This window comes from Pundamilia nyererei, unplaced genomic scaffold, assembly GCF_000239375.1.
Source record: "Pundamilia nyererei isolate P.nyererei 1_Seehausen unplaced genomic scaffold, PunNye1.0 scaffold00051, whole genome shotgun sequence".
Lineage (NCBI taxonomy): Eukaryota > Metazoa > Chordata > Actinopteri > Cichliformes > Cichlidae > Pundamilia > Pundamilia nyererei.
Genome location: NW_005187452.1, coordinates 631,159 through 658,394, shown reverse-complemented (window position 1 = coordinate 658,394; position 27,236 = coordinate 631,159). Strand labels below are relative to the sequence as shown.

At 41.3% G+C, this 27,236-nt stretch overlaps 1 protein-coding gene across 2 annotated transcripts in view; it reads right to left on the bottom strand.

Moving 5' to 3' along the window:
• The window catches only part of galnt2 (UDP-N-acetyl-alpha-D-galactosamine:polypeptide N-acetylgalactosaminyltransferase 2), a 69,397-nt gene that overhangs the window by 10,652 nt on the left and 31,509 nt on the right, over nucleotides 1-27,236 (bottom strand). The window contains exons 2-12 of one of the 2 annotated variants that reach the window (XM_005733283.2): nucleotides 17,941-18,028; nucleotides 17,247-17,273; nucleotides 12,072-12,225; nucleotides 9,398-9,496; nucleotides 9,248-9,315; nucleotides 9,087-9,152; nucleotides 8,821-8,942; nucleotides 5,648-5,735; nucleotides 4,439-4,526; nucleotides 4,199-4,302; nucleotides 2,278-2,404 (exon numbers count right to left, since the gene is read on the bottom strand). In XM_005733283.2, the coding sequence (XP_005733340.1) occupies nucleotides 2,278-2,404; nucleotides 4,199-4,302; nucleotides 4,439-4,526; nucleotides 5,648-5,735; nucleotides 8,821-8,942; nucleotides 9,087-9,152; nucleotides 9,248-9,315; nucleotides 9,398-9,496; nucleotides 12,072-12,225; nucleotides 17,247-17,273; nucleotides 17,941-18,028 (1,031 nt within the window). The remainder of the gene's footprint in view (nucleotides 1-2,277; nucleotides 2,405-4,198; nucleotides 4,303-4,438; nucleotides 4,527-5,647; nucleotides 5,736-8,820; nucleotides 8,943-9,086; nucleotides 9,153-9,247; nucleotides 9,316-9,397; nucleotides 9,497-12,071; nucleotides 12,226-17,246; nucleotides 17,274-17,940; nucleotides 18,029-27,236) is intronic. The other variant, XM_005733284.2, reaches the window with a different exon arrangement.

Genomic DNA, 27,236 nt, shown 5'->3' with positions numbered 1-27,236 from the left:
GCTACTGCAGAATAGGCACCACATGTCACCCTGACATGCTCTTTATTTCTTGCTCCCCTTTAAAAATATTAATCACAGCCAATACCAGAGTAACCACAGTCATTTCAAGCTCCTTGTTATCCGTTTGTTTATCCTCCCACATGTTTACCAATCGGGAGACTGAAGGTTTGTTGGGCTCATTACCAAGGGTGGTTACTCATGGTTTCAAGAGACAGATCCATATTTGCCCATGTATCACATTCTCCACTACTCGTGTTCAATGTTTATGGTGCCGCATATATCGCAGCCCTAAAGGGCAGCACATGGAAAAAACAGATTTTCTTCACTTTTATTCACAGTTTTTATTTTTTTTTTATTTTTGAAGGAAATATTCATGAACTTGTTTAATTGATGGTACTTTGTTTTAATTACTCAACGCTGATTTAATTCTCAGAGCGTTAGTAAATGGTAAATGGCCTGTATTTATATAGTGCTTTACTAGTCCCTAAGGACCCCAAAGCGCTTTACATATCCAGTCATCCACCCATTCACACACACATTCACACACTAGTAAAACTCAATAACTTGTTTGGTAATTTATAAACCGCAGCCACAGAAAATAATGAACCAAAAGAGACCTATACACATGATCTGTGCTCATTTCCAGGTCCATAGTTTTACTCCAGGACTCAAGGGAGCAATTCACACAACTCACAAAGAGAAGTCTCTTTTATCCTACACACTCGGTCTTGGTGCAGCCCCTCAGGTCACCTGCTGTCTGAATTAAGCCTTTTTACCTCTATTCCTCCTTGTTTAAGGGTCTAAGCTGCAGGTGGGTGGAGCTGTTGTGCTCAAAGGCAGAGATGAGCATAGCACCGATATGCCCTCTCTTTGTTATCACAGAGAGCCAAGATTAGAAAAAACTGTCTGAAAAGGCAGAGATGAGAGCAAACGGACATCTGAGCTTTGGCTTGCAGAGACTATTTGACGGTACCCTGACCTTATAAATATGAGGAGCTAACATTATAACTGTATATTAGGCTATAATATATATTAGTATATTGCTTTTAAGCAAATAAGTACATTACTGAAATTCAAAGTGCTTTAAAAAGAAAATCCAGTATAAATATTGAAAAACCATCATCAAAATGGAAAGGAAGAGCTTAAACTGCTTCTATGGTAAAAAGTATCATAAAATGTCAAGGTTTTTCTGAGACTGCTAGGTCACTTAAACATCAGCTGATTGACTGTATTAGCTGTCAGTGAACCGCAGATTTAAAACAAACAAACAAAAAAGTCTTCCTAACCCTGTTAAAGTTGGAACACGCTCAGCTAGTCCTTTTCTGTGCGGTTGTTCTGCTGCACAGAAAAGTGTAAATCAAAAATCTTCAGTTTCAAGCTAAACAGCAAACTCATCTGCTGATGAAAATCATGTGACAAGACAAAAAGGCCCCGGAGGATCCAGTAAACGAACCTTGTGGTGGGAATGTTTTCTCAAAGGCTGTTTCCACATTAAATTTAGTGAGTGAAATTTGAACCTCAGGATAAACATCCTCAGTATTTGGTCTTGAAATGTCACTACAGTTGAGTCAAACTGTCTCCTAACTTTAACTGACTCTTAGAAATGAAGAGTGGGTTGTGTTAGAGCAGGTCACCATTTGACAGAAAGGTCAGGGGTTCAATCATCGTCTTCTCCGGTCTGCATGTTTTAAGTGCCCTTGGGCAAGATTCTGTAAACATAATTGCTCCCTATGCATGTGTGTGATCGATAAAAGCAATGTGGCTTGTACTGTAAAAGTGCTTTGAGTGGTCATTAAGACTAGAAAAGCATTATATATAAAGGACAGTCCATTTAGCCTCCACATTTCTTGTGATTTACAGTGAAACTACTTAAATAGAGATTTTCCCTCCCATATTTTATGTAAGGAGAAAACAAGTTTTTTATATATGCTCAGCAGCAATAATAATAAATAAATTGAATGAATTCAAGTACTGCTATTATCCAAAGCTCTTTGCATTTGATTACCCATTCACATACTGATGATATGGAAGGCTGGGCCTAACCTCAGAATGCATTTGGGCTTTGGTGTGTTTTTGGATATGACAAATAGAGAACTGTGTGGCTTCACCTTCTGAGCTAAAGTCACCTAATAAACCCAAATGCATTAACTGTAGTGTCATTATGGAGATGCACAGGCTGCAACATGGGGAATTTTGATGAACTATGTGATGCGTGTAACCTGACTGGTTAAATGAGTGTTCGGCCCTCTTGTATGTGTGTGTCTGCATGTGTGTCACCTTGCGAACACAGTGCCACTGCCACCGGGGAAGGTATAAGGATGCTGCTTTCTGAAGACGTGGCCAACTCTGCTGCAGGGGATGATCTCCAGACTGCCGCCACATTGCCACACACGAAATGAGATCTCTAAAAACACACACAGACATACACGCAGGCGGAAAAAATGAATAAAAACAGGTAAGTTAATTACTACAAGCCAAGAAAAAGTAGTTAAGTTAATCCACATCTGCATATCATGAATGTTTGGAGTGTGTTGACATTGTTAGATTTGCTCTCCAGCATTGTCAGCATTTGAGTGAGCGTTCTTTAAATGAGCACAGCAATGTCTGAACTGTCAATCCAGTTCTGATTCATTGGACCGCCTCGAGAGGAGCCTGAATCACTCCGTCAGCTGTTTATTCTTACCGATTTCCCAAGTGCATTCAGACAAAAGCAAAAGGGAGACACAGCTGCTATTATATCATTGTACTGTTTGCAAATGAGCTCTATTGTGCACACTCTGCACTGACTCTAAACATTATTACACTGCCACTGTAATTTCCTAAGATCAACTGTACTAAGGAAGACATCTTTTACCTAGATATGACAACCAAATTACTGAAGGATTTTCTATTATCTCGTTGCTGGCATGGGCACCCAGATGATCTCATGAGTTGATCACAGTGTGAGGCAAATCCACGTTGCTGCTTTAGCACCAGATCTCACAGGGGAGTGGAGATTTTATAACTGGGCAGGATTTTGTGGTTTTCTGAGCCAAAAGTGCAGCATTTATGAGGGAAAGAGATTACAGTTGCAAGCTCATTTAAGTCTTAAAGATATAGTTCAACATTTTGGAGAGACATGTATTAGGTTTTCTGCAGAGAATGAGATCAGAGGTTTGATACAATTATCACAGTTACATGTCAAGTATAACGATGCAGCCAGTAATCACGTAGCTTATCATTGAGAGTACAAACAACAGGAAACAGCAAACCCAGCTCTATCCAAAGCTCACAAAATCCTCCATTGTTTGTTTAGCCAAATCACTGTCCGGCATATACGGATGTGCAAACATAACGTCAACAAAACACCAAAAAAATTGACTGCCTGTTGGATGCATAGAATCAGCAGACTCAGTAAACCGGTTCTTGATGTGTTTATGGCTTCAATTACTAATTTCAGGTCTTTTTAAACATAAAATTACAAAAACAAAAAGTAAATAAATCAGGCAATGTTTTAGTGCAAGGTTATTTCGTTATTTAAAGTCGCTACTGAATGATCAGATGACAGCAGCAAAATGCTGGGCTTGAGCTTTAAAAGAAAAGAAAAAAAAGGGACTTCAATTTATTTGTCATCACTGAGTTTCATTGAGAAATATAGCTGGGTGTCATCTGCATAGAAATGAAAGTGTATGGAGGGCAGTTCTAATAATATTACCTAAGGGAAGCATGTATACGGTAAAAAGGACCGGCCCCAACACGGAACCCTGTGGAACACCGTGGCTAACTTTAATGTGTAAAGAAGACAAAAACATTTAAATGCACAAATTTGGTTTGATATGATTCAAACCAATGCAGCACATGCCCTTGAATGCAAACCGACTGCTCTAGTCTCTGTATTAAAAGTTTATAACATTTTATACATTTATCATTTCATAATGATATAACATCATTATACTCAATGGACATATAGGACTGTGCTATTAAACCTGCTCAAAGAAAGTGAATGAGTGTATTTTCCAAAACACTCATTAAAACCTTAAAAGCCTGGAGACAAAACGGGAAACCCAGGACATGCCTGCGACTTCACTTGACTTTCCACTTTTAATACCTGTGTTTTATGCAATTATTGATTCTTTCACTAATCAAGACTTTCTATTCTTGCGACATCCATTAGACACTTTCTTCAGTCTACCATGAGCTTCTAAATTGCACCACTCACCGAGATTTTCCCCTCCCCATACATCCATCATCATGTCATACTTTCCCAGCTGCTCAAAGTACTCTTTATCCATGACAAAGAGGCCACCTGCTATCATTGGTGTCCTGGAGGGGCAGAAAAAAAACAAAAAAATACAAGAAACAAGAAAATTGAGAAGGCATTGGTAAAAATTGAGTAGATTAATACTCTGTTAGTTGCATATGATACAACCTGTAACTTTTGAAAGTGTGTTTGTCTTACTTTATAGGAGCGATCGGGTTGCCTTGTCTGGCTCGTCTCTGCTCCAGAGTCATGTAGTCCCATTTAAACACCAAATTCCAGTCAAAGCCTGCCAACATAAACACACAGACAAAAAAACACTGCACAATTACGACCATTAGCTGGGATTAAGTAGCAGTCTGGTTGTATAATTGGATTTGGCAGGTTCATATTAGATGACTGGGTAAATCAGCAGTTGCCTGACTTCAAAGGCAACTGCTGTAACTGTTTAAGTGTTAGCAGAGAGAGTTAAACTAGTGTAACTGGCATGTATCTGTTCTACAATACACTGCAATCAGCACAGCCAGTACACCACTTTGGCTTTTACATTAATATACCTCACAGACCCACACAAAAAAGAGAAATGTTGCAATGCAAGTGCCAACACTTGCTAATCCAGCCAAATTAAGAATGCGACTGCACGGCAGTTTCACATTCAGAACATTAAATTTTTTATTATGTGAAGTCGTTAATTAATTATTAATATAAAAAAGAGTGGGGGGTTTTTAAGCTATGAGCAGTTCTTCCATTTCCAGTGTGCATTGCACCGTATGTAAGCTATATCCATCAGCATCACAGTGGACAAAAAAGGATATTTAATGCGTAAAATTACATATATGACACCAATTATTTAATTAACTTGAATTCATTAATGTCCTTTCTGGATATCATCTACTGGAGTTATACTCAAGAAGGCACATGCCCAAATCAGTTGGATTGGACATTAAACTGTCTTTAACCCACCAGCTCTCCAGTACAAAGTAGGCGTGATGTTCCATTCAGCCTATGTCAGAATAAAAGAAGGAACTGTCTAAAAGATTTATGATGAACAAGTGGGGGATCATGTGTGCTGCCTCATTAAATAATAATATGATAATATCTGCAATACTTTGAAGAGGAGGCACTGTTCAGTGAACATTTCCTGGTGAGAAACAGTTTGAAATATACCATGTTCCTCAGGAGGCCTCGCCTTAAGTATGAGAAATACCTGGAGAGAACAGTTTATGAACTACAGCACTGGATGGCAAAACAGCTGGTCTTAATGCGGCTGTGAGATAACAACGTCAATTCATTGTAAATGAAAAGCATTAAAAAGCAAATCCTCTAAAACCGTAATAAATGCAAAGCCTCGCTGTCAAGCTCGACTGACTAGACTACACAGGAGTCGAGTGTGTCTTTTGTGTACTTTACCTCCTTTCAGATCGGCAGAGGCGCCGACATATTGAAAGTTGTCCATGTTGATGACATCAATGATGGGAGAAACTACTCGTGTCTTATCCTGAGAAGGAAACACGGAGACAGTAATTAAACAAAGCCACTTCAAGGACGGATGCAGGTTTGGAATATCATCAATAAATATTTACTACAAGTTAATTAAAAAGGACAAAATTATGCAGAACTACAAAGGACTCAGAGCACTTAACTGTGTTTGCGAAATTTTAGAGCGTAAGTAAATATTCCCATCTGCAAGCTTATTTTATGTTCTATATTTAGTTTACTGCCACGTTTATGACGTAAAACTAAACGTTAATCAGCCATTTCCTACCAACACCAAAACAAACCCAAGCTTTAAAAATCACAGAGCCACATCACCCGGCAGTTCGAAGAAAGGATTACTCAAGCGGCCCGAATGACGAAAACAGAAACAGCTTGCAGATATTGGGGAGTTCATTTGTTTGAGCCTGAGACATTTTTATAAGACAAGGTTTCACAGTGTATGGTGGGATTCATTATTTAGAGAAGCAGCTAAAGCAAAAGAAAAACAAAGTGAATTACTCTGACAGCGCAGCGTTTCAGACTTGGCTCCAGGCATTTATTAACGAGGGAACAACAAAACAGCACATTTGGGAGGATCAAATGCAGAATCAGACTGTTTTAAGTCAAATCAGATACATTTTTAAAGAACAACCTCAATTTTATACACAGTGTCCCATTTCAGATTAAGATTACAGTCAATCATGAAGCTCCTTTTTGAAGTCTTTATTTTAAAAAAAGGCTTCGCTCTAAATATCACCAGACTGTATCTGTAAGAGAGCTCGGTTTGGGTTTATAAAGTTTTTCCTTTAATGGAAATAAAAATCAAATTGCCAGCCCCAAAAGATGAAAGATCTTGTCACCCATCAAGATCTGCATGTCTCACACTGTCAGGTTTATCTGTGATAATGGGCTTTTATAATGAAAACAGGCCCAACATTCCTGTGTGACTGAAATGTAGTCATGCGCTCCTTGTTTCTCACATGAATGTTAACAAGACACTGACTGATTATAAGCTCAGAGGTGCTGCTTTGTAGCCAACCCCAGCCTCTGTGTAAAGGATTAGATGGAAAAAAACATGAATTGGATCAATTTTATGCGTATTTTACTGGGATACACTGGTCAGGTATTTTATCAGGTCAACCTTGCTATTTTGGGAATGGATCCACTTTTGTCTCCAGAGCTGCTTTAATTTCTCGTGGCACAGATTCGACAGGGTGCTGGACATTGCTCAAAGATTTTATTCCACACTGACATGACAGCATCACAGTTTTTCAACTGCATTTCCATGATGGGAATCTACACATTATATGCTAAAATTGCTCTATTTGAATAAAAATCTGGGGATTGTTGAGGCCCACTGAGCACTTGTGAACTGTGGTCATAAGGGGTCAGCATCAATACTTAGACAAGCCATGGTGTCCAAACAATGCTCAGTTGGTAGTAAAACACTCTGCCATTACACTACCACCAGCCTAAACTGTTGATACAAGGCAGAATGGATCCATCCTTTGACCAGATTTTGACTCCAACATCTGAATGTTGCAACATTTTCCAATCTTCTATTTTCCAATTTTAGTGAGCCCGTCTAAACTGTAGCCTCAGTTTCCTGCTCTCAGCTGACAGGAGTGGCACCCAGTGTGGTCTTTTGCTTGGTGTAGCCCATCTGCTTCAAGGCAAATGTGCTGTTCAGAGATGCTTTTTTGCATATCTTGGTGGTTACAAGCGGTTATTTGAGTTACTGTAGTTTTGGGCCATTCCCTATAAACCCTAGAAATGGCTCTGTTGTTAAATCCCAGTAGATTAGTAGTTTATGAGATACTTAGGCCACTCCCCCTGGCATCAACTACCACGCTACATTCAACGTTGAAAGTTAGCGGGTTGTCTTGACTGTATCTACAAACCTAAATCCACTGAGCTGCTGCCATGTGATTGGCTAAATGGATATTTTCAATGAGTTGTAGGTAAGACGAGTACCTAATAATAAAGTGACTGTGAGTGTTCGGAAACTTTCCCCCTAAAAGATTTATTTTGTTTCCAGGGTTTTTGTTATTTTTAAATGAGCATTTTGTAGTTTTTTGGCCGTTTTCTGTTTAGATCAAACTATGGTATCATCATTTAAACCATTTATGAGCACAATTACAACATGTGAACTGTTTTTCACTTATCAATGGTATATGGACTGATTATTATAGATTGTATTTGAGCACTCAAAGCACTTTAAACAACATGCTCCTTTCACACACATTCATACAAGCATTTTTGTCTACACTAAATAGTGTCTAACAATTACACGGTGATACTTTGGCATGCAGACCGGAGCAGCCAAGAACCAAACCGCTACATATCTACGATATTTTCCCCCACTCTGACTAAAGATAACAGGTCACTGCACAAGAAATTGGGCTGAATCCAGTGTAATGTTTACACGTGTCAATCAATGCAGAGTGACATAACTGACTGCCTTTGTTTCCTTCTATTGGTCTATTAAATGGTTTACTCTGTCCCTCTGAAACCAATTAAAATTTCAACAGGTTTTCTGGGCATTTTCACTATGAATGAGTTGTTTATGTCACACTTTTGCTTTGGAATAGCTCCACAGTGTAGTGGCTTACACATTCTCCCAACAAGCAAAAGATACAAAGCTTGTATCTTTCCCGGGAGGAGAAACAAATCCCTTTTGGGTTGTGTCGGCAAGGCGTACATACTTGTAGAGCAACACACCATGGTGACCCCTTTAGAATAAGGGATTAGTTGAAAGTAGCTTCTTTTTTTTATTATTCTGCTTTAGATTTTAAACCAATTAGAATCAAAAACAAGGCTATATGCAAACATAACTCAGTTAAAAGGGCACTTTTCATTTCAAGCTGTCGTATTAGAAGAAAGATGGCCAAAGTGCCACAATTTCACTGTCTGGCGAGATCTTCTTCAGAGCGTGCCCTGACTGATAAAACTGAAAATTCAATGCCAGTCTTTAAGAGGAAAACCCCCCCCCCCCATCTAATTTGTATCTTAACTATTGTTTTTCACTTGTTTGTTCACTGGGATATGTGCTCAAATGTATTATAATGATATTAAGATACGAAGTTGTACGCTGTGTGTGCGCGTACCTCAGCCACTCTTTCAAGCAGCGGCTCTAGCCAGTGGTCATTACATTCACAGTGAGAGTCCAGGAAGGTGAGGACTGGTGCTGTGGCAGCATCTGCACCACGAACTCTTGATCGCATCAAGCCTGGGGGAAGTTAAGAAAAGAAGTGTGATTAAAAACAACAGTCCTGCTGCCAGACTGAACACTTTCATCCCACATGGTGTGCAGCAGCACTGAGATTTCTTTCGGGCATAAAAGTTATGATAAAACCTTCTTCTTCTAAAGTACCTTCTCTGCGGTCATTTCTCAACACGCGTACTTTCTCAATCTTCCCCAGCAGCGCTCCATCCTCAGCTGGAACACACACAGACACATACAGAGCAGTGATGTTTATTTGTATTTTCACACTGATGATGCTAGCTTTGTTTGCGTGTGTTCACACAACTCACGATTATCACTGTAGTCATCAACCAGAATGATCTCTTTGACCAAGTGAGGTGGACTTTTCTTCAGGACACTAAACAGAGTGAGATCATATAAAAATACAGCACATCTGCCTCAGAATTTGAAAGTACACAAGGCTCAGTATACACGCCTACCTGACCACAGTCCGCAGCAGAGCAGAGCGAGCCTCATTGTGGAAGGTGATGACAACGCTCGAGGCCGGCAGGTCTGACTTCCACTGCTTATGTCTGCAACTGCACAAAAACAAGACAAAACCCCCCAAAGACATAAAAATTAGGGAAAAAAAGAGAAAAAAAATGGTTAAAGTATGAATGCTTACATGCGTAGACAAACACGCCCACACGCACAAACAATCACGTCACCGAATGTGTGAGCCAAGCTGTGAGCTGGAACTGGTCAGTAAAGCGATTTTGAACACAATAAATACGATGGCGCACATAGTGACACTGACACACACACAGAGGATGCAATGACACACACTCTCATGGAGTAATGCTCTGCTGCAGCTGGGATTGACACTGGGTTTATCATACCGTGAGGCAAAAATCCCATGAGATGACGGGTGTGCCTGTGTATGCGTGTATGTGTGTGTGCGAGCGAGCATACCCAAAAAGACAAATCCTGCACCGAATTTAAAGTAAGGAACATGAGTGATAGGGCACTACATGAGAGGAGAGTGACAAGACAGAGAGGAGAAGGAGGAGGAGGAGGAGGGAGCCGATAAGGGCATGAAGAAAACTTTCTATTCCATCTGTCACTTAACTACAGCCACTCTGTCAAACCTCGAGGTAAAAACCCAGAACAGATACGTTTTACAAGATCACGTGTGAAGGTGTGCCATTAGTATTGGCTGTCACACTTGCATAGTTGCTGTATTCCTGTTCATTTCTACTGGGGGAAAAAAGCATCAGAGATTCAAGTCATTTTGATCCTGCGTTGAAAACAACTAGGTGCTTTTGCTGAAACAAAAACAACTGGGCTATTTTTTCCTCCTGGAAATGTTTCACAATGATTGCTGCAGCACGCTCACAAATTACAAAGACATCGATACCAGATCAATAGGAGACACATCCTTGCTCTTTTTAGTAGGCTAATGGCTCCAACTGTCTACTTTTGACCAACATATAAGTAAGGCCAGGTGACTACTTTAACTATGGCAGCTGGACTAATCATTTAGACTATTATGGAGTAGGTCAGTAACATGTTTGGAATCATGTTCTTTTTATATAAATAACATCAAAAAAGTCTAATATCAACATATTTCAAGGTATTTCACAAGCAAAGTATGGAGGGGTCTTTAAAATTCTATAAGATTATGAAAAATAAAACCACAGAGAATTTGAAGAACTTATGCACGGTAGATTGCAATTATCTATGGAGCAAAATAAAAGCTTGGTACTTGTCATGCCTATGACTTTCATGGCTTCAGGGAGCACTGGATGAAAACAAGCAATTCTGTAGTGGAAATATCTGCACGGCCTCGGGGACTCGAGCAAGAATCAGCATCACTGAATGCAGTTTCTCTCTGCATTAATAAAAACAACTTTAAACTCTCCCTTTGCAAAGAAATAAAACAGCGATCGGAGGAGCAACTGAGGCGGAGAGGAAAACTGGAGGCTATTTTCTGTACGATATGGAAAAAAGGACTTGTTTTAGAGCAACGTCTGTGGTCATGGAGATTTTCTGGGCTGACTTGCTCGTTTCAGCAAGACCATGGTAAACCACAACCTGCGCGTACTGCAGCGGCACAGCTCCACTGTAAGTGTTCACGTGATAAAGCCCGTAGTCTCGGTTTTTCACTCGCTCAAAGTATTTGGTGCATCATGAAATTTAAAAACCATAAGAAACCAAAACTGTTCCTCAGTTCTTACATGCTTACAGTGGTGTTTAAAGACAAGATGACGCTGCACCCTGTCACAACTTCACTGAAATGTGTTTAAAGGGAACAAATTGAATGAGAATATGCATTAATAAATATCTTAGTTTAAACACGTGATATGGAATGTTTGTATTAATCATTTAAACCCTATATCATACCAAATATAGAGGACTTAAACTTTCACCATGACTTTTTGTTTATGCTTGCTTTTTAAGAAGTTATTTGTTAGTATTGCTTAGTCCATGTGAGATATATCCAAGATAAAGAAGTCTCTACAAGTCCAGGAAATGGTGTTCCAAATATTTTGGATACTACATATATAAATCCCTTTTTCTGCTGCTGTATTAGAAAAAGTAAAAACTTGCTCTTTAATATTTCAACACTTCAGCGGTGCCTGTTCTCTAGGTGTAAGGCCTTTCTGCTGACATTTTTTCACACAATCCAGCGATTTGGTCTTTATTAACAAAAGGGTAGCACCAGAAGTTAGGACATGCAACCAGACTTATACAACGCTAATGGACTTTTCACTGCCAAAAAGGCCTGTTGAGAACCAAGCTGACTAAAACCTAATATTCTTCTAATAAAAGAATCCAAACGAAGTCATTTTATGATTTTGTTTTGTCCCTTACAACAAGCAGAACAATACGCAGCTTTTACAGCCTGTGAGTTTATTTTAGCACTAAGGCAGACAGTGTCTGCTCCACTGCTACTTCCTGGTTTCCACTGTAACTACAATAGCGAGAGTTCCTGAGAGATCTTATCCAGTCTGGGATCAATTAGTCAAATCAACGAATGTGATAAGACAGCATGTATTCGCAAAAAAAAAAAAAAAAACCCTTTCGATCACCCATGAAAAAGCAGAAGTTAAGAGGAATGTCATTGTGTTTCACATATTAGCTGTGTGTGTGTGCAGTGACACAGGTACGTACTGATCATGTCTCGTGTCTGGTACAGCTCTGTCCATTCGGAGTTTGTCGCTTTCCACCTGGTTGAACTTGTTTCTGGCGTAGGGGTCTTGACCTGGCCGGACCACCGTGGCTCCAACATACAGATCCTGGTCAAAATCCTGCCAGCGCACCTTACCTGGATGGACACACACACACAAACACACACACATTAGGCACATCTCCAACCAGAGATATCCACAATAGATGCGAGGCACACACTGCTTCCCAGTCAGTTCTGTGACCACTTGACCAGGCTCATTCATTTGAAGGTGCCATTTCCTTCAAGGTCACCTTTTTGTGCACCAGCAGTGACTTGATTTTGGGTTTGATGTGGCCAAAAAGCAGCATGCAGCACGGGTCAGATTGTTTCTCTGAAATGTTTTCCCTTCATGTGCCTCGGGACATTACAGCAGAACTTTGTGTTGACAGTCTGGCGCAAAAGCCACTGTGACTGTCCACGCTCCTACTTCAGCTGAAAACTACTCTTTGATCTCTCGGTCATAGCCAGAGACACAGCTCTCATCACAAGCAGCGCTTCTTCACAGGACATTTGGGTCATTTTGAAAGAGAAGTTGATGTTTGTATTGCCAGGGTGCAACCTAAAGATAGCAACCCTAAAAGGAGCGCAGGTGTGTGCGTGAGAAGACAACATTCAAAAGGTAAAACTGGGTAAATTTAAATCAGGTTTTCTTTCTGATTCTAACCTCAGATCTTTTTGTAAAAGCGCCATCTATAATATGATGCTATAAACCCACAAAAATGGTATATTAAATATTCAAATGCACTCCAGAAATATTAAAAACACTGGTGTTAAAAAACTGGTGAACCTAGGTTTTAATATGAAATATTTTCTCATGTGAATTTCTGGGAAATCACGTTAAATAAATACAGCACATCCAAAAATAAAAGCCACCACCAAACGCGATATTAAAACCTTCAACAAAGGCTGCGAATGCGTCTGACGAATGAATGGGATTACAGATCAGTGGGAATATGAAATGTAGGAGGCAGCCTGGCTGATGCAAGAATCCTTCACGACTGACAGCGAGGAAACCTGGCTGCTTCAAGCTGCTGCTTGACGAGGCAGCGACATGGCACTGAGGAAAGCTGACATGAAATTTATGCCGCCTGTATGCGAAAATACGCGGGAGACAACTCAGCCGACAGGGCGAGACTACTTTGGTAAAGCCAGGAAACACAAAAGAACATTTAATATGCACCGCAGACAGTCCGGGGGGGGGGGGCTCTTGTTAATTTTTTGCAGTTTAGAAACATGATTTATAAGATCAGTATAAATAAAAAAAATTTTTAGTGTTTTGTGTCGTGTCAGTTTGACCAAAATACTGAAACGCTGCAGAATAAACGGAGAAAGCCGTCACGTTTAGTTTCACAGTTTATCTCCGACTATTGAGACGCAGACACACACCAATAATAACGCAACTAATTAGCTGGGTGCTGCTGCCACGCTAACAACTCGAGCATGTGGCAGTGAGAGATTACGCCATCTCCCAGCATAGATGAGCGCGTGCATGGCAGAGAAGTTGAAGAGCGCGTGTGCGTCTGCGCGCGTCTCCTGTGGCAGCACGTGAACGTGGTTCGCGTGTCAATTAACCGAAACTCGCGACTATGATCCGCTCGCGACTGTGTAACGGTGCCTCGGAGACGCGTGCGTCAGAGTGTGTGATGTCCTTGCTGATATCTGTGTTTAGTGGCAGCGAGTAAGCGATGTGGTGAAATGAATGTTAAACCCGGGGTTGATTACTCCGCTTCCTTCAGCGGATTAACGCTCCGCTCTCTCCGGGTTAACGCTCCGCTCTCTCCGGGTTTGCCCCGTTTTTCTGCTGTGTTCGCGATACCGCGAGGCCTCTTCGGCAGGTACATCCATGTGCGCTCAGCCTCTGTCATGCAGTACTGGTCAATGATGCGATCAGCTGGCTGAAATTATAGCTGTTTGAACAGCTTTCACTCTCACTCCGACGCTCGGTCGCTGAACTGTTTCAGCCCACAGCGGCTGACTGGTTGTTGTTTTTGTTTGTTGCCGCATTTTGTAGAAATCACTCATCGCGTTTCTAAGTGATGCTAACTGCCAAAAAGAATTCAAGCTCAGTGTCATTCCCCCAGTCTGTGCTGAACCATGAGCCCTCACTGCCCAGCAGACAGCTCAGAGGGCACCAGTGCTCGATGTGTATTTAATGGATGCGTTTCAATTGAGATGCATCCTGATCCCACTGCCTGAACTCCAGACTGCAGCACCAATCTGTGCCACTGCTCCCTTGCACCAAGTGATGCATTCACGAACCTGCTACTTAGTCACTGTAGTCACTGAGAAGGATGTTGATTAATATGCAAAAGCTAAAAGATTCCCAAGTTATTGAGTTTGGCGTTACTGAAGCTGTGTTACTATTTTAGGCTTAAGTAGGGAAAAGACTGCTTCCCCATGTGCTACAAAACACTCCGTAGATTCATAGGATTGCGACTGCTGAAAATGCGCCCACATAGTCATTTATCAAGACCTCGATTCACTACGGCACTTCATCTATAAATAAATGAATACTCTGACCAACACTGCCACTGTCTGCGTCTTATTCAGCAAATAGCTAGAAAGAAGTAGATAAATGGAAGGGCGTCAAATCTGAATTTTTATAACGCGTTTTCAGCAGATTTAGAAACTAAAATCGCAGCAGAGAATTGGATCGCTCCACTTGCAGGGACTGAGATTAACACACCACAGTTGGCTAAAGCTTGTGACAAGTTAAATCACTATAATAACAGAAATATGCGCTAAACACACAGACTGAAACAACTCTGTTGTTTCACTGGCACAAAGACTAAAACGTTTTGGGAAGAGGTCGAGGTGACGCGTGAGAAAATTTGTTCAGAAAGAAATTCCACTGGACTCTGAGCCGCTTCGACTCCTTTGCATCCACAAGAACATAAATATGAAAAGTAAACAAAGTGGCGTCAGCTAAAGTTCTAGCCAAAAATCTATAAAAGCATCATTTTAAATAACTACACTCAGCAGCCACTTTATTAGGCCCACCTAATCAGCAAATCACATGGCTGCAGTTCAATGAATTTAGGCATGTTGATGTAGTCAAGGTGATTGGGGAAATAATTATTTGATCCCCTGCTGAATTTGTAAGTTTGCTCACCAAGAATTGAACCCCCCCCCCGCATCACATATCTGGCTAATCACACAAACAGGTGTCACCTTCTCACTGAACTTCTTACTGATGACGTTGTAGCCTGTTCCAGCCTCATTCACGTCTACAGTCCTGTCCCTCGACATCATCTGACAGCTCTTTAGTCTCACACATGGTGGTGGAGAAGTTGGACTGAAAGAAACTGATTTTGTAGACAGGTGTACTAGTTTAAATACTTTAACTTGTGTAATGCGTATTTTGTTTTTTAAATCTGTTTCAATTTAAAAAAAAAAAAGAGATTGTTCATTTCCCTGGAAGTGAGCAAACTTACAAATTCAGCAGGGGATGAAATAATTATATACCCCACTGTGAGTCTGAATGTGGGATGGTTGTTGGTGGCAGACTGGAATACAGCAATATTTCCCAGCACTTTGGCGAATCAAAGCTATGAGGAATTAAGGGAGTTCTGAAGGCAAAGAGGGATCAGCCTGGTACTGACGAAGTAGCCGGCGAGCGCAAATAAATGTTTAGTACCAGACAAGACAAATGATGCCAAACGTTCACTAGAAAGAATAACACATACTGAGAGCTTTGAGGAGTTTTTTCTTCACTTTGTAAAGGATTCGGATTTGGAAGAGGGCCAGTGCAGGCTTGTTTTGACTTCTCTGAAAAAAAATTTTTTCTTCTTGTTTCAGAGGATTTGGATGTGTTGAATGGAAGGAGCATGCTGTTGCTCCCTCCCCATCTTAGTCATTTTTTCCCCTTGTTTGAATAAAACATATTTTTGGCATGCTCAAACGGTAAAACGATAACAAAACGCTTAAAAACAACCATGAAAAATAACAAGGCATCAGTGCAACAATGAAACATTTCTAACATACTCAGAGTGACACAGTTTAGTACATTTTATGCTTTAATTTTTTTAAATGAAGATCTGAGGTATCGCCTCACCTTTTTACTTTATAATGACTGTCTGAGTAGGATTAGATAGAAAACAAAACATAACCAGCACCCATCTTTGACGAACCCAAAGACTTACTTATTTACTCTGTTTTTATTAGTAAATCTTTTACTCTTCCACGTATCTCTTAGGCTCCATCTCCTTGTTCTCTTGCTTTCTCAACACTTTCCTTCTGTTTTCTTTCTGCTCTTCTTAAGTGTCCTTGTGTGCTCTGGGTGATGTTGTGATACGCTGTCATTGCTGAGTGTAATGTCACCCTGAAATTGAAATGCCCTCACTTCAACATTCAAATTGGATAGCATTGCTGGATCAGATAAGAGAGTGTGTGTTCAGCGTTCGCAGGTCACGGGCCTGTGAAGGAGGGGCGTTGGCTGCTTCTGCTGCTTTGAGTCAGCCTGACGACGGGTGCTGAATGAGAAATCAGATTCTCCTCCTGCTCTCCTCTTGGCTGCTGGACACTGAAACAATGTCTCTCAGAGTTTGGGTGGAGACGCATAGTTGGTTTGTGGGAAGATCGAAATTGGCTGCCTGGATTATTTTGGACAGGCAATCGGCTCCAACCTGTTTTTAAGTCGGGATCATACAGATGTGCGTATTTCATTGGGTTCCCTCGCTGTGGTTATTCAAACACGATAAGGTTAAGGATGTTCATGTTCTACTGGTAATAAAACAAACTATGCTGCTGTGTTACCGCGTTTTGAAAAAGGAAATGGTTTCGGTTGTGGGAACATGATGCGGAATACTCTCTGGATACATGAATGTGGTTTACAGTGACTGCAGTGCACATGCTCTGCAGCTGGTATGCATTTGTGTCGTGCCTTTTCCTAGAGTTCAGTCACAACTGCAAGCAATGAGAAAGTGAACTCCACAGATCCTGAAGGATCAAGAATAAAAGACAAATTTGACACACATGTGCCTCAGACATGAATCGTTCCTGCCAGTTAAAGGGAACTACTACACTACTTTTACAGGACAGCAGGTCTCGGGAGCACTACTGCAAATGTACCACTACGTTAGCTACAAGTTTAAGAAGTTAAGAAGAAGACAGCTTACCAGAGCTCTGAAGCTCCATTCCCATGTCTGCACAGGACAAATTAAGCGTTATTAGGACAACACAACCAATGGCTGTCAAGATGCATTGTGAGCAATAAACTGTATATAAAAGCTGCCAAGCCTGACAAGTTAAGTAAATGTGATTTTTTTTCTAACAATGTGTGCTTGCAAAGATAAGAAGAAGTCTACTTCTTGCATGATTTATTACCCTTGCAAACACTTTATTAACAAGTATGTCATCTCAATTGCTCATATCAAACCTTAATTATGTATGATTTTTTTTTTAATTATGGCCTCATTTTAAGTAAATACAGACAGTAAGCCACAGCTTGCTTTTGGCTCCACTAATTTACAAGTCACTACTGTATAAGAGTGAGCATCCACAGTTTTTACAGTCAGATCCACTCCTCCTCCTGTGATGTGTGGTTTAAAAAACAAAAACAACAATATACTGAAAGCAGGACTCCACCCCCCAATAGCTGAGGCCACAGTGGCTACATCCAAAACTGATATATGGTGTGTGGTTTTAACAAGGAGAAACAGCATCTGGAATAAAAACAGATGTTTCTCAGCCTGTTGCATTGACTCTATTGAAGTTGTAGCACCTCAGAGGTTTGCTCTCTGAATGTCCCCATTTAGCCGTGTAACTGGGCCAGAGAGGTTGTGATATATGATTTGTGGGGACGTTTCCTACCTGGTGGCAGTGTCTCCGGGCCGTGGGCTTTGTCGTCAGAGTTGTGACCTTTGGTCCTACCGGACAAGTCCCTGGACACCCAGTCATCCTGAAAACATTAAGAAAGGCGGTTAGTCACAGTTCTCACACTGTGAGCTTGGGTACAAACAGCAAACAAACCTGAAGCAAGGCAAACAGAAGTGAGTTGAGTGTATGAACATCTGATTTGTTTGTATTTGGAAGCGCTGTGAAGATTACAGAGAGAAATGTGCAAGGAAAGACAAAATAGGACCTCACAATGCAACGTAACATGCAGAATGGAAAGAGCTCATTTTAGCTTCACTAGTTCAAGTCTTGGACACCGCTAGAGTAGCTCTGCGTGAGTCCCAGCTCGTAAATGATCCCCATTTATCTTCTACTGGACCTTGATGGACATTTTAGCTCTTCTATCTTTATAAGCCAACTTTGATCTGATTGGCTTTCCTTCAGAAAAAGGTTTAAACAGCAGGTGGGTGGCTGTGTGAGCAGAGCTGTACGCATGAGAGCACATTAAGGATATTCCCTCCCTTTGACATCAAACAGAGCAGTTTGAAACCGAGCGTTTAGACTTTTCTGGAGCTTGAGAAGCACCTCCAGTTTGAGCGCTCCTTTTTTCAGTGAAACCTCATGAAATCAAATTCACTATTTAGATAACAGGATGTCCAGCAAACATGGCTCTACTGGTCAAAGATGTTGAACAGTCAAAGCACTTAAAAATCAATAAATTATCCAGTCAACGTGTGCTTTAGAAGGGTTTCATCATCAGTTAAAATACGCACACTCCCGTGATCATCCGCAGCCTGTCAGTTTCTCTCCGTTAGCCATTTAAAATCAATGCTGGCAGCGATTCAGAGGTCGACTCGTTCGTTATTTCACTCACTAATTTGGCTGTTCTTTTCCTCCTCTTCTGTTCATGATTCCATAATTTCACTCATTCATTTTATCCCTGTAAAGTCATCTTCTGAGCCCTTCTGAGAAACACCGTCATTGTCTTGCCCACACCATTTGTACAAATGGACAGATGACCGAGCCACCCATCCATCCTCTTGTCCACATAAGTTACAATTAAAACCCACCGGATCGATACGCTGGCAGGGAACACAATTAGCAGCATTCACTCTGGGTCCAGGCTGCTGCCCTTGACTTCAGAAATACTATTATTCAGCTTTCTTATTTGCTCTGTAGCCCGCATTTCACCTTCAGCCTCTCCAAAATGTGTTATTGATCCGTTTTCTTTATGCCTTCAGGACAGGCAATAACGATGTGATGTCACAAACCACCGCAGACCGTACTCAGCTGTTAATTTCTACCTCTGACAGAAGGGCTAATAGGGATTTTCACAGCTTTTTTATGCATTAATATTAGCAAAAACAACTGCTGTTGTTTTCTGTGACTGTTGCCCATCATTTAACTGTATGCCAAATTTTTAAATCATCTGCTGTGGACAGAGTCTCAGTCTGTTCTGAAACCACAACCTTTTCTCAGTGACTGCAATAAGATTAGACCGTCCACTACCTGCAACAACTATATATAAAAAAAATCCTACATAAAATCAATTTCTATAAGTGCTCAGGACAGATGAGTGTGCGCACAGTTAGAGAGTAATGTTCGGAGTAGGATAAAGACTAAAGCTGGCAGTGTACTTCCTGTGCAACACAGTCTGACAGGTTCTGAGGGGTAAGAATAAAACATGGGGGCTGATTTTCTGGTAAAATAAAGCAACAAATTGGTGCAGGACTTCTTCCTGGTGAAGCAGTTTTCTGAAAAGGAAACAACTTGCAGACATTTTACAATCAACTCTTCAAATGCTGACTGCATTATGAGCAAATAATAAGCCACCTTTCATTATAATAAGTGATTGAGAAGAGATCAAATTAAGATTATACTTGTTATAAAGGAACACACCCCCTTCTTGAATTCTCATTAGTTTTGATGATCTGTATTCTTTGCAGTCGCTGATCATACTCGTGTTTGCACAAGTCTTTCAAGTACGACCAAACACTTCAACGTGATTATAAGACAATTATTCATATCAGCCAAGGTGTCTCTTTGTCTCTGTCAAGACAAATTTGATCGCATCTATCACATCTTCACTCTCTCCCAGCACGCCCACCCCCACCAGGAAACTGTCATCTGTTTCTTTATACGTCTGGATGCCTCCCAGTCCACCGCGCAGACCCACTACAGAAGCAGTTACATGCTGAAACGCTGCTGTGAAAAGACCTCCATCTAAAGCATCTGTGCTTATGTGCAGCAGCATCATGCACAACATCAAATGTGCAAAGCAGACCTAGGCCAGTGCACAAAGACACTGGATAACCAGGGGATCTAACCTAACACAGCTGGTATAAACCTTACCAGAGGACTTTATATATCATGAATTGAAAAAAAGAAAAGGAAAAAAACTTCTAAATGAAGTCCTCATTTTTAATAAACACTTCTCCTAGCCCTTACAATTTGTGGAGGTAAAGTGACCTACACCCCGTAGATTCTACTGATATTTAATCGCATCAGTAAAGCAGAAGGCCATTGTACAGTACACCATTAAACACTATGTCGTGCACTAGAGACATTTTTACACGTTTCTTTGCTACAGCAGGAAAAGTACAGGTGCTGATAATGCCGAGTCTGTTAGAGTGATTAGTTCCAATTTTTTTCTTCATTAGTTTCCATTTTTAATTCATCTCAAGTTTTTTGTTTCAGTTCAATTTAACTCCATTCGCTTGCTTCAGTTTAGCTTTTAGTATCTGGAAATGTAGGTTTAGGTTTTATGAGTTTCTATGTTAGTCTTTTTTATTACTATACTGTGGGGTAGCGGGGTATTACAAAAGGTCTTAGTCACATACAACATATACACCAAAGCCTCAGACTGGCTGCTGTGCTGACAAACCTGAGGAAAGTGAAAAAGACTAAAACTGAGGAGATCTATTTTCTTCTGCTTATCCAACTCTGGGTCATAGGGGCCGGAGCCTATCACAGCTGTCATGAGGTGAACACCCTGGACAGGGCTTACACAGAGAGAGAGAGACAACCATTCAATTTAATGATTTAGAAGTGCCAGTTAACCTAAAATGCATGTTTTTTGACCTAAAGAGGGGAAGAGGGTACCGAGATTGAACCCATACAGGGACAGACTCCACAACGAGCCCAACTGTTTTTAGTTACATCTCTTCTTTTTTCAGCGATTCACTGTGGAAATGTCTTTACACTGACACAACAGGAAGTTTCGCCGGTCTGGCCCACTTACGGTCGAGGTGGGCTGTATGTGGCCTACGATGTAAAAGGAGTCCGATATCCCTGATCTATCAGGAGTGTAGCTTGGCTTATTTGAATAATGAAGGCGGTTCCTTGTTCCACATGGACATCTTCTCGCTCCAAATCTGTGACCCTGCAACCTCTTTAGCCATCTCACAACATACCCAGCAGGTTTGAACAAACTCAATCTCGATCTCTCTTTCTTTGTCCCCAAAAGGATTCGTTTGTCTTTTTTTTTTTTTTAAAAAAACAAAGAAGACAGTTGGAGATGGAGGTGAGCAAAAAGGCAAGAAATACTCTTAAAATAATAGCTGGAAGATGAAAGAGGAGTCAACCAGAGAAAAGGTAATTGGAGATAAAGTTGGGGGAAAATAAATCCCTGGTACAGCTACGTGCTTCCCGTGTAAACTTCTCTGTGACTTATGGGAAGTACTCTCCATCACAGATCACACCACGATAGAAAACGTTAAGAGATAATGAGAACAATGCAGTGCTGTAAGGAGCCAGGCATGTGATTTATCAACAAATGGTTACTATAAATATGACAAATCGCTGATTGAGACATGATTTAAACAAGTAAGTAGGGAGCAGATGTTGACGAGCTATTTTTATAGCTCACATCATATGAACGGCTTGAAAACCTCTTAGTGAAAGTGGCCTCGGCCCCTCTTTGGCTCTCCTCAAAGCACAAAAAAATGACTGATTAGAATGATGTCCACTTAAAGAGAAATAAAATCAACCTCAGTGATGCACTGTGGGCTTTTGGAAACAGAGAAAGGCACGATGTTGAGCAACTGTTAACCCCTTGATGTCGGGTTCATGTGGTTTGTTCTGACTGTTAATTGAATCTCAATGATTTTTTCCACAGCATCAAACTAAGCTGCAACCTCTGGGGCTAAAAAATAAAGCCAACACAAAGTGCTAAGAACTCCAGTTCCTCTAATAGCTTCACGAGGCAGGCTCCAAAAGCTAATTTCCCCTTCATAACAACTGTACTGGGGTGATTTTCTTTTCTGTCCCAACAACACATTTGGATTTTGTTAAGGCTCACTACAATGTTTAAAACTGACGCCTCACAGCATGAAGACTCCTCGTGTGAACCCTGGCTAGAACCATTCTGTACCTTCACTGGATTGCTCTCACAATCCATTCGAGCGAGTCTGACAATGGTCAAACTGTGCTGGCTAGATGACTGGGTCAGAGCATCTCCAAAACTGCGGCTCTTGTGGAGTATTCCTGGTCTTTATGGTTAGTATCTAACAAAAGTGTTCCAAGGAAGGTGAACAGCAGTGAACCTGGTCATGAGCAGCCAAGGCTCATTGATGCACGTGATTGATGCACAAGGCTGACCCACGTAGTCCGATCCAACAGATGAGCTACTGTAGCTTAAACAGCCAAACAGGTTAATGCATATTCTGATTGAAAGTGTCAGAATAAACCGTGCATCATAGTTTGTTGCATGTGGGACTGCAAAGCTACAGGCCAGTCAGGGTGCCCCATGAAGGTGCCAATAAGGGCCATGTGAACATCAGAACTGGACAACAGAGTGATGGAAAAAGACAGCCTGATGAATCACGTTTTCTTTTAGATCACGTGGATGACCAGCTGCGTTGTTTATCTGGGGAGAAGCTGGCATCCGGATGCACTATGAGTAGAAGTCAAGCAGGCGGAGGCACTGTAATGTTTTGGGCAGTGTCCTGCCATCCATGTGGATATTAGTTTGACATGTACCACCTAAGCACTGTTGCGATGCATGCACATCCTTTGATAGAAAGAATACTCCCTCATGGCTGTGGCCTCTTTCAGCAGGATAATGTGACCTGCCACAAAGAAAAATGTTTCAGGAAGGAGCAGAGTATTAAGTTTGAGGTGCTGACCTGGGCTTCAAATCCTCTAGATTTCAATCCAATCGAGCATCTGTGGGATGTGTTAGACAAACAATTCCGATCCATGGAGCTCCCACCTAACAACTGATGAGCTTACAGAATCGGTTGGTGACATCTTGGTGGCAGATACCAAAGCACACCTTCAGGGGTCTAGTGGAATTCATGCGTCATTGGGTCAGAGGTGTTTGGGAGGAAAAGGGGGGGACCAACACAACATTTGGCAGGTGGTTAAAATGTAATGGCTGATCTGTATAAACTGGCCGTGGATTTTAATCAGATGAAGTGCTATGTGAGTCTGTGGGTAAATGTGGCTTGTAGTCTGTCAGCTTGTAGCAGTTCGAGGGGTCAATAAGATCAGGAAAAGTGCCAGGCCAGGCCTAAAATTAGGTGCTGCTTTGAGAGATGTGCTGACACAGGCAGCTGGTCCGGTAACTGTCTCCTTGTCCTCACCTCTGCTACCTGCAGTCACTGAACAGGACCTGTCGACTACGTTTGTCCTGTTGGCATCTCCTTTTTCATGCAGGTATCGGACAAATAAGACAGCCTGCAGCAGGGGACGAACCAGTCCAAGACTTCTGTGCTTCAGTTCTGATGAGTGAAATTCTATTATTTTATTAGTAGAGTCTATTGCTAATCAACAATAAATAATACCAACAATAAGAATCCAAATCTGACATCCAAGGTGACATCACAGTGGCTACATCCACTTTTTATATGCAGGCTATGATTACAGCTCACACTCTGTCATGGCTGCAATGTTTCATCAAATGGAAATATTGTTTGTGTGCAGAATCTTCCTCATTTCCTCAAAAGTTCAGATGATCTCCACTAGAATTTTAAAACAATGTTCAAGTGGCTTCAAGAGCCAGACCCTTTCTTGGCCGGGATCAATTTTCCAGTTGTTAATCTAAGCTAAGTGAGTCCTGGCTGTAGATACACATTTACTGGACGGATGTGAGAAAGATATTAATCTTGTCATCTAGCTCATGAGAAGATAACAACAAACCTTATAAGTGGATTTCTATTTTTCATTTCTTGCTCTTTGGTCCCGGCCTGTGAGCAGCTCTCTTCCTGTCTGTCTTTCACTTTCTTTGTGTGTGTCTCTCACTTCATTTTTCTGTTTTGCATCGCGTCACTTGGGCAGCCGTTTGCTTATTCTGCCATCGGACAGATGGTCATGACACAGAGTCAAAAAGGGGACTTTATACACACAAGCAAACACACACACACACAAAGGAATGAGTCATGGTGTAAAGCCAGCTTGTGTCCAGCTCTATATCTATCCACGACACTCCTGTCTCCTGAGACGGGATAATGTTACATTTATGTTTAAAACACCTTCTGCTTGTCATACTGTCCTTTGTTGTTCTTCACAGAGCTGCTGCTAACATGTCTTTAAGTGTCTAAGAGGTTTAACCCATTTTTGTTTGGTTTTTCTGTTTTTCTTTTGCGGTGATTGGTTTGGTTTTTTTGCTTTAAGCCACCAAACAGCGTGCGTTTATCTCTGTACTTCGCTGGTGGTTTATAAAGAGCAGGATTAAGCATCTTACCACACACTGAGCAATGTAGAAAACATATCGATTGAGAAAAGTCAGTGTGTGTGGGTCTTTTCTTTATTTTTTATTTTTTATGTCAGGCTTTAACACAGAGAGACAGGCAGCTGGATGGGGCGGCGAGGAAATGACACCTGGCGGGATGTGAGCAGCATTTTCACAACGTGACGAGAACACGCTGTATGTCAAAGCACTGAAGTCGGCAATATAATGAACACACACTGAGACTGTCAAAACCAATATCATGTTCGAAAACAGCAGTTTCTTTTCTTTGGTGTGAAGGGAATCGAGAGCGCTGCTTCTAAATAACCATAGGGTGTCAATCAACTCAAACATGCCGTCCTCTCACATTTTAACATCAAAATATAGCCAGACACCAACTTCAAGAAACAATAAGACTTTATAAACTTTTTGTTACTTGCAGACTGAAGCATCTACCTGTGCACACCAGAGCCATCACACCTGCTTTTCTAATAGTGAGATGGACTTTAAGTCTCCGTCAGATCAGGCCAACTGTGCATGTGTGTCTTAACAAGTGTCAGCTCATATTTATTACGTGGGGTTCTCAGAGCTTACATGCATTACTGTGTCAGTTTGGTTATCGTGCGCTCATCTGAAAGTCTGCAAGTGTGTATGTGAGTGTGTCATGCAGTCTTGGTGGAACCTCAGTCAGTATAATCCACAGTAATCTGATCACATCCACGGATAGATTAACTCGGAAAGCAGCCAAGAGGTCAACAACAACAACACACACACGCGCGCGCACACACACAGTACTCTCGCTGCGGTGAGACACATGAATGGCCGATATATCCAAATACATATTTACAGAAATCACTTCTTGTGAAGTTATCTGAAGAGTTCATGACTCTGGCTACAGTTGGGATCTATGGCCACAGCTGCACGCACGCGACTATGAACTCGATAACCCCATGCACCAACACGTTATTTCTGTGTTCTCAGTTCTCAACAGATGAATTCTGACACAGAATTTGCATGTCACACCCAGGTTTAGTTGCCATTATTGAAACAACTTTAGCTCCATTTGTGGGGGAAACATTTAGTCAATCTTTATATGTTCACTTTTATTCCTCCTTTGAAATAGAAGTCCTCCAACGAGTTGTGATCTGCAAGGTCTCCAGTTGGGCGTGACCAGAAAGTCTCCAAGGTAAGGCTCCCAGGTGATGTCTTGATTGGACTGCTTAACCACCTGAACTGGATGCTTTTGTACTCCAAGCTCCCTGATGATGCTCAAGCTCCTCACTCAGTTTATATGGAGGCTGTAAGCTACTAAGGTTGGTTCACTGGACAATTATGGAGTCCAACACTGGTTGTCTTTTGGGGTTGATTGAAATGGACCAGCTGTTAATTGGATGGGTGAATGGATGGATGGAGGTTTGCCACCTTGATAATTTAAATCTGTAAACAGGTAAATTTTAAATCCAGTTGCCCATGCACACCTTAAACTGTAAACGCATGGTAATTGTTATCAGTTGGACATGGCCATTTAGAAAATGCTCACATATCACCCAACCATACCAGCTTCCCTACTAAGAAAATTCATTGTGGCTGTTTCTATCTGCAATCTTAGTCATTCGGCCGTTATCTGGAGCTCATGACCATGTGTGACAGTTTGAGCATGGCTTACAGCAGCATGTGCTGTTCCTGATTAAACAAAACGTCCTTCAACTGGACGACTGTGACAGGCTGCATCTGTCTTCCCGAAGTGTCCTTAAGCAGGATGCTGATCCTAATCAGCTCCAGGCAGGGCAGTCAGCAGCTGAGCCTGACCTTTAACCTCCCTGAGGAGTGGAAGAAATATCACTTTAAGGGGCTCAAAGCAAAAATCTAGATATCATGCAGCTCTGCCTGTCCCAGAGGGAATCAAACTAGTTTCCCTCAGTGTCTGTGAGCTGGTTTTTAAAGCGTGTCTTTACTTTTCTATTAGTTTAAATAAAATGCAGGCTGTCTAGTTAGATAAACATAAAAAAAAGAAGATTCTCACAAGTCACAACAGTCTCTGCCCATCTCGCATCACAGCACATGGAAATTTCATCTTTTTAAACAAGTACCTCACATCACCCTGTGAATCATATTTCCTCCTCTCGTGCAACTCAAGTTAGATCTCCTACAAGCTGCTTCTGACTTACTGAGTTTAGACGAGGTTAGCATCCATGCACTGTGGCTTTAAGTACAGAGTATAACTGAACCGGACCACATATGAGACAAGAACACTTCTGGAAGAATCAGCTGCATAAAATGTTAATACGTCGCCAGACTTGAACTGGACATGAACTCTCAAATGTTTCGCGAAAGTCTTAGAGACACAGTTACATTATATGTGTAATTTCATGGTTACACTCTGTGGGTACTCCAGTAGATAATACTTCTCAGAAGGGTGAGAACAAATTTCAGTATATAAAAGATGGCCATCGCAATTCAGGGTCTGAAAAGCAAAGCCAGCTTTTAAGTGAAGCTTTAAACATGCATTCTTGCTAGTGACCAGCAGGGGGCAACTACTCTGCTTCCAGAAAGAAGCGTGATTGTATGTCTATGAGAAAATGACCCTACTTCTGTCTTAAAG